Here is an 8,775-nt window from a genome sequence, read left to right as displayed (position 1 = left end):
AACATGAAAAAAATTAGACAGCATAGCAGAAATTATACTGTTTCAATTAAAAACATGAACCGACTTTTCCTTAATGCTACAACTACCATTTTTCTCTTTGACATTTTCATGGTTTTAAAATGTTTTTTCCTTGTTTTTTGGTATTAGAATTGGAAAAGGCTGACCTTTTGCTTGTTAAACAAATTAAACACTCACATAGGAAACCATGCAAATTAAGCCGGGAGAGAATGTGAAGTAGACTAATCAATAATGGCTTGAACGACCGTAGATAAGTATATATATCATGACGTTCAAAAAAAAAGTATATATATCATATCAGGATTCATGAAAGAATACCAAAACAAACATCTCCGAAGGTTAGCTCAAGTGGTAAGAGCTAGGGGACATTAGGGTTGGGAAGGGGAAGGTCCAGGGTTCGAATCCTGAGAGAAATTTGAAGGAATTTTCTAACTTACTAACAACTAACCACTAACATTCGCCTACAAAAATAAAAGACTTAAATGCGCTTTTGGACCTCCAAGTTTACATTTTTTGCGATTGTTGACCTTGATCTTATTTTTTTACGAACCGGGACTCTCTCCAGGTAAAAATTCCAGTCATCTTCTGCATGCAAATTGCCTGAAGAGGGTTTCGTTTCGTAGAAAAATAAGACGAGGGTCAAAAACAAACCTCCTTGATAATGGTCTTAGAAGATCATTTTAGTAAGGCCAAAGGGCATTATTAGAAATTCATAATGCCCATTAGCGGTTATGATATCCCTGATACAGAACATGTGAACTCGTATTTCAAGTATAGGAAGGTACTTGAAAAGAATGTCCTTAATACAGAAGAAGTCGAGGGTTTAGTGGTTGAAGAAGTAGAAACTAAGTGAGGAGAAATAGTGTGTGTGGTAGATGTGTGGATAAAACGTTGGGGAAATAGTTTTGAGTCCTTTAGCTTAGACTCAATTAATTGGGCAATTATCATGGCTTGTGAAGCAGAGCCTGGTCTAAGAATTGAAAGCTCTGTATTTATACTCAGATTAAGAACTTGTAACAAATTAAACGATGTAGCATTATCTCTAGGGAGAGACCCACCATCTAGTTAGAAATTCTCTCAAACTGTGTATGATACTTAGTCACAAGGTAGAGGTATGCATGTTTTGAGTTTGAATATCGCATGTTGATGGTTCTGATAGGCAAAAGGACCAAATCGAACAACCAAAGCCATGGTGAACTCCTCCTAAGTAGTAATTGGAAATTATTTTACATCCATTTAGCCATTTGTACCAACTTAGAACTTTACCCATGAAATAGAATGAAATGAGTTCCAAACGCATCTTTGGTGGTGTTTGTGCAAATGGAAATATTGGTCAGCTTGGAATATCCAATCAAATAAGTCAAAACTCTTCTCCTTCTTGGATGGTTCTTTGTATTTGGGTTGCACCCCTTGTACTATTTTAAATGCAATGATTTGGCTTATAAAAAAAGAATAATGATTCATAGACATAGGAATAGTAGAAACACCCCCAAACACCCATTTTTCCTGCGGATATGGCCAAATAATACACTGAACTAACCACCTAAATATACATGACTAACCATAAAGCACATAACCGTGTAAACTCAGTTGAAATTCCTAAATTAGGGATTTGGCCAAATAATACACTGAACTAACCACCTAAATACACATGACTAACCATAAAGCACAGAACCGTGTAAAGTTGAATTTCCTAAATTAGGGATTTGGCCAAATAATACACTGAACTAACCGCCTAAATACACATGACTAACCATAAAGCACAGAACCGTGTAAAATTGAATTTAGGAATTTCAACTGAGTTTACACGGTTATGTGCTTTATGGTTAGTCATGTGTATTTAGGTGGTTAGTTCAGTGTATTATTTGGCCAAATCCGCAGGAAAAAGGGGTGTTTGGGGTGTTTCTACTATTCCTATGTCTATGAATCATTATTCATAAAAAAAAAAATGAGTCAAAACCATCAGAGGTACTGAGGCTGGTGGTTGGAAGCTGGACTGAAAACTAGAGGGGGCGGGGGGGTGTTGGGGAAGGAGGAAGATGAGGAAAAAATTGGTGGTGCATGGGGTTTATGGGGTGGTTAAAGAGAAAGGTGAGAAACTTTCTCCATTAAACCAAAGAGGAAGCACTTGTAATTTTGGATGTTTAACATTTGGCTCATTAAAGTTACATGGCTCTTAAACTCAAGTCGATTGATCTACAAAATCGTCTCTAGGAATTGGTAGAAAGGGAGTTGAAAAAGCACTAGGACGATGCTATTGCTGAAAAGGGAGATGGACACACTTCTCCTGGTAACAAGTTACCTCTTCTCAAAAGAAGCGTCGGAGGTTGTGTCCTATTTCATCCACAACGATAAAACTTGAACTCATAAAGTAAATAATGAAAGAAACAAGAGAGAATTGGTGAGCAAGCTCATTTTATGATGATTCTCATTGTGCAACATTACAGTTTATTTATCAGGGTAGAAATCCCTTAAACTATGGACGGTGATACAAGTGACATTATCCTAGGACTTAGAATATTACAGAATGTAAAAGAAGTACCTTAATAGAATTATTCATCCGCTTGGATATGATAATATATCTATCTTGGGTCAATTTCTAGCAGAAGATTGAAGCCCAAAATTATTCGTGGTACCAAAATACTTCAACTAAATATCACATGCCACAACAATTATTGCATCAAAACGAAATATACTTCTAACACTTGGTAAAATTGAATGGAATCAGACAGGATTGTGATGAAGCGCCTCCTTTACCAACTTATGGAAACTATTGTAAGATGATCCTCCTAAATCAGTAGCTTTTTTTGCTTTTTTCTTCCACTCCAAACACTTCAGTTTGATTTCCTTTCCCTTTTCCCCTTTCATCATTTCCTCAACAATTGCAGTAACCTCCTCTCTCTTCACATCATGGTTAATATCCATACCTGTTCCCCATGTTGTGCAAGCATACCTGCAGTTTGTTTGTTGCTCAGCAAAGAAAGGCCAACAAATCATAGGCACACCAGAAGATACACATACTACTGTAGAATTCCAGTCACAATGAGTTAGAAAGACCCCAATTGATGGATGAGCAAGCACTTGTTCTTGATTACACCAACTTGCAATGTATCCTCTGTCCTTAATCTCATCTAAGAACTCTTGTGGCAAATTTATAAACTCTCCACCCATCACTACATCTGGCCTCATAATCCATAAAAATGGCACCTTGCTATTTGCTATTCCCCAAACAAATTCTTTGAAGTGTTTCTCAGACATAACAGCTATACTTCCATAGTTAACATACATGACTGAGCAAGGATCCCATTTATCAAGCCATTCCATGCATTCAGTGTCATTTTTCCATAAACTAGACCCACTTGCCTTGAAACCTTTGTCCTTTTCAGGAAAATGATTGTCAAGCAAGTGAAGTGGGCCAATAGTGTAGATGTTTGGATTGGTGGCCCTAAGAGCATCAAGGGCTTCACTTTCCATGTCCTGGAATGTATTAATAATGACTGTGGACGATCTCAAACAGTTTTGGGCCTCATAACCCCAGAAATTATATGTGATATCATTTATATCAGTGATTCTTGTGAAGCTTGGAAAGTCTTTAAGCCGCATATGTTTCATGCCAGATATCCAATCTAAGCTTGTTTCCAAGGTGCCATCGGTGATGAAATTTTCATCTAAAATATGACAAATATAAGTTTACCAAACGAACTTTAGCATTTATACACACACGCATGCATAAGTGCACATTTTATTGGTTCTAAATTTCATATAAGTCATTTTAATTTTGAGTTTAATTTTTGTGTAGTTATATTTTCTCTTGGATAAACGTTAACTGCTTTAAGAAGAAAACTCAATGATCTCAATGATAGGGAATCGTCAAGCAAGATACCAGCAAATTAAAATTTATATAATTTATTACCAATGGGTTTGTGAATGCAACTATCAACATATATATATATATATATATATATGATTTCTTTAATTACATTTTCATAACACTCTAGCTACCGTCAAGTATGCATGATTTTATATTTTAATTTGCTACTAGTTTTTATGACATACTTAAGGTCTTAGTATTTTTTTTCCATTTAGGGTCTGTTTGTTTTGCAGTTTTCAATACAGTTTTCAGTTTTTAAGAAAACATGTTTGATACGACCTGTTTTTAAAAAATAGTTTTTGAAAACAGTTCTCATTTTTAGTTTTTAAAATTGAACTAAAAAATTAAAACAACTAGAAGATGTTTTCAGTTTTTCTTTAATTTTTCAGATATCAGTTTTCTCTATGTTGGAAAACATGTCATTCAAACTGCTTTAGGGTCTGATTGTTCGCAGTTTTCAAAACAGTTTTCAGTTTTAAAAAACTGAAAACCTGTTTGGTGCGACCTGTTTTCAAAAACTGTTTTTAAAAACAGTTTTCATTTTCAGTTTTTAAAACTAAAAAACCAATACAGCAAAAAAATGTTTTCAGTTTCGGTTTTTAGTTTTCAGATATCAGTTTTCTAAATTTTCAAAAACATGTCATTCAACTGTTTTCTTCTTCTGAAAACAGTTCTTAAAAATTGTTTATGAAATTTTTTTTAAAAACTGAAAATGGAAACTGCAATCAAACAGACCCTTATTCTTCTGAAAACTGTTTTTAAAAATTGTTTCTGAAAGCTGTTTTATAAACTGAAAACTAAAACTGCAATCAAACAAACCCTTAGGAAAAACCAGACATTCAGCCCCCTCCCTTTATAAAACAAGGGTAAAATTGACATTTTTCTATAATTTTAAATGTAAAAATATAAAAAGTACAAATAGCTAACCATATATATGAAGTATGGTGAAATTATAAAAAAATATCATAGATTTTACTCTGCAACATTAATTAAATATGTGAAACTAATCTCAATTGTGCATTTTCTGAAGATTCAAACTGTCTACTGCCTAAAAACTGCCACTAAATGAACACTGGGAAATAACATTATATATTGCATTATTGTTGGTGATTAAAAACTTTGAATTTTCTGGAGGATCAAATTTAATTCGCCTATATTTTTTATGGAGACAAAAAAACATTGTTTTTTAGCTACAGAAAAAAGAGGTATTTATGTTAAGTTGATTTAGTTCGTAGATTGTGTACTGTTAAGAAACATACGGAGTTTTTGCAAACCACATATCGGATGAATGTGGAACCCGCGACAAGTCAGACACATTTTGTTGGTACATGACTTTACAAACTCCTCCACTGAGTTTTGTTTTTTCTATTATACATTATATATTTATATTAAACAAATAATTACTCTATTATTTTTAATATAGTTTAGTTTATTTTTCTTGTGTTTAGAGAAAAGTACCGTCTAGTTTTATACACTTCTACTTCTATTGTACATAGCAAATACCTTTTCTTTCATTTGTTATTGTACATAATTATAGAGTTGTTTTTATCACTATAATGATCTATCTATTGTAATAGTTCATTTGTCCATAATTATAAAATCCTTTATATACATATTTGGTATTCCTTTATATAAGAGTCCTTACTAGATTTCAGATCAGAAATATTTACTAGCCTTTTTCTATGTATGTCCCTTGTATTTATCATATTTTTGTAATTCTAAAATTTAATTACCACTAATAATTAATATTTTTCTGCACTACTCATAATTGAGGGTAAGTATGGAAGATTTTATCAACATATGTTTAAAACTAATGTATTAATCAACATCATTACATTTTTTCTCAATAAGTGTTACTGTTCTATATATATATAGGGAGCTTGAGCCTTTGGGGTGGGTGTTGTATAGTGATTTTTTGATAGAGTTGTTGTTCTCCCTCTGCGGTTTTTTAGGGCAAGTAGTCGTTTCTCTTTCTTGAGGTGGCTGCTATTTTGCTTGTTATCACTTTTTATATTATTTATATATTTTACTTTCGAAAAAAAAAGTGTAATTCTTCTAACAAAACATTTTAATTAGGGACGGAGGAAGTAGTTAAAAATATTTTCTCAACTACGAATGTGATAACAAAGTTGGAAGCAATTGGACAAAAAATATAATATTGAATGATTATTTAATTTGATTAATTTCCTAATAAAAGTAAAATTATTTAATAATTTACAATTATAATGCTTATTTAATTTGTTAAATTTCCTAATAATTTTTTTTTTCAAAAATTAATTTATTTAATAATTTACAATTATAACAAGTTAACAACTGATAAACATACCCTGTCTCCACATTGGGTCAAGAACGAGATCAGAAGGATAAAAAACTACTAATTCATATATATAGAGCCATTGAACCAAGAAAAACATGGTATATTTTAAACTTTGAATAATAGTATATGTGTTATCTTTTTAAAATTATAATTATTCTCTAAAGAGTTAATTTATTGCTTTAACAAAAAATTATCAATCAAATTCTTAAACTTTACAATACTATTTTTTTTTCTTTTACTCATTTCCTTTACTTCCCCCCTTACTTTTGTACCTATATCTTTATTCTTATTTTCTCTGTTTTTGTTCCGTCTCTCTTTTCTCTCGCTCCATTTACACTTATTTGAAAATATAAACAAAACTTTGATTCAAAACTTTTAGATTGGTCACGACAAAAAAAACAAGTGCGAGACATATGCAGGACACATTAACGAAATTCATGATTGGATGACAAGTACACATGTTTGGGTAGGTGTCCTTGTACAAAGCGCATAATGCTAGTGCCTAGTTGATAACTTGATATGCTCTTAATTATAAGTACTTAAAGAAATTGATTATCTTTTAATTTCAAAGTATATACATACTGATTTCGGGAGAATAGAAGTATATAGTTTAACAAAAAAAAACGTATTAGACGTCTTTGAATGATAGCTCAAATGGTAAGAGTTATGGCACATATAAGTTGGGGTGGGAAGGTCCAGGGATCAAACCCTAGATGATGCAATTTATCTTTGCGATGTATAAAAAAAAACGTATTAGACACTCGTTAATAAAACACAAATTAAATAATAATTAATATGAATGGCAGAAAAACCAAGCTTAACCTACAAAGTGGTTAATTAAAAGGGTAAGTTTAAGAGTTGTTAACAATTTCCATTAAAAGCTAATCGACACTCCAAACTAACATTTGAATATTTCTAACACTTTTAATTGCGTGCTATGAAGTGCAAATATATGCGAAGCTAACAAATTAAACGAAGAGAGAGAGAGAGAGAGGGAGAGAGGGCACACCTTTGAATGGAACAATGCCTCTTTTGACAAGCTCATCGTACTGCAAATATCCCATGAAGCCACAACTAGAGGCTGTCCAAAACTGCAACTCCTGAATGCCCAAATCTTTGGCCACTTTTGTAGCAAATCCCATGATGCCATCAGCAATTACGCAACTCACTGGAGGCACTTCACCTGAAGAGTTGAGCTTCTTCACCAACTCTTTGAACGGTTCGTAACAATGCTTGCTAGTTGAAGCACACAGAGCTGGAACGTTTTGAGTAGCGTTCTTATTAGAATGTGGCAAACCGTCCGGTATGGACTCGAATCGAAAATCCGGTAGCCCCTTCACGAAGTCTGCTCCAAGAGAATTGACCATACGATTGTGGTTAAACTCGTTGTTCACAAATGTTATGTGGAAACCATTGCAACGAAGGAGTTTGGCAAGTTGCATGAAGGGACTCACATGGCCTTGAGCTGGAAATGGCACACACACAGCATGAGGCTTTGGGGTGTGAAGTACTGATTCCATTTTAGTATGATCGAATGAGATATGAGAATGAATGTGAAGGATGTGTAAAGAGTTGTAGGTGGCTGTGGCTTAGCTAGCTAGCTTTCATACTATATATAAGAAAAATGTTGGTAAATACTCAAAGTCAAAAAATAAAAAATAAATGTGATAAATATAATTATATATGATGTGATAAGATGTGAAAAATACAAAATTTAATTATATTCATAATCATGTCATGTTTAACTTTGATTGAGCACAAATGAACTCATAAAAAAATATATTTTCACACACATATGTATATAATTTTATACAAATTATCATATAAATTTTGAAAAATTATTATCATTTTACTTTATAATAATATATCGGCATAAATTTTATAAAAAAATTCTAAAATTCTAATTTTAAAAACACGCATAATTTTAATTGTTAAGATAGTTTTTTTTTAAGATAAGATAGTTAAACACATAGTAATTTTGTAACTAATATTAATTATAATATTATTTACATGTATAATTTATTTTTATTATTTTTCTATTATTATATAAATAAAATATTTAAAATATATATTTGGGTATATTTTTTCAGTGTAAAAGTTTAAGAGAGTCCTCAGTTCAATTCTCCTAGATTCCACCATTTTTTAGTTTTTTTTAATATAGACAACAAAATGCATTAAAATGAAGTATAAGTGATACTTTTTTTTTTGTATAATACAAGAGGTACTTTAACCCTTAATACAATGACAAAAGATACAAGATAAAAAAAAATTAACAGAGAAGCAAATACCACTCTTAAAACCTTTCCCCTACGGATTATACCACCCATCAATCCTGTTGAAGCTTGCGCATGTATTTGATTTCCACCTAATTAAACCCTGCAATCTGTAATGGAACCTTTATGAGTTCACCCTTGCACCACAAATCTGAAATCCACCCTCTATAGCATGCATACAGCAGAACACGTACGGCCACAGTAATGCCATGCACACCAAGGGGCGTCGTGTACAGACTTTTCAGGGCCTAAGATAAAAATGTGAAAGAGGTATTTTCTTATAGTAATTTTAAAGA

At 32.2% G+C, this 8,775-nt stretch overlaps 1 protein-coding gene across 1 annotated transcript; it reads right to left on the bottom strand.

Moving 5' to 3' along the window:
* Positions 1–2,415: 2,415 nt before the first annotated feature.
* On the bottom strand, positions 2,416–7,787 carry LOC130727001 (linamarin synthase 2-like). Its single transcript, XM_057578328.1, has 2 exons — positions 7,216–7,787; positions 2,416–3,686 (listed from the first exon to the last, which is right to left on the bottom strand). The coding sequence occupies exons 1-2, from the start codon at positions 7,724–7,726 to the stop codon at positions 2,743–2,745; spliced, it is 1,455 nt and encodes a 484-aa protein (XP_057434311.1). The 5' UTR covers positions 7,727–7,787; the 3' UTR covers positions 2,416–2,742.
* Positions 7,788–8,775: the final 988 nt, after the last annotated feature.

This window comes from Lotus japonicus, chromosome 6 (assembly GCF_012489685.1).
Source record: "Lotus japonicus ecotype B-129 chromosome 6, LjGifu_v1.2".
NCBI classification, from domain to species: domain Eukaryota; kingdom Viridiplantae; phylum Streptophyta; class Magnoliopsida; order Fabales; family Fabaceae; genus Lotus; species Lotus japonicus.
Note: the sequence above shows the minus strand (reverse complement) of the source record. Positions and strands in the feature narration are given on the sequence as shown.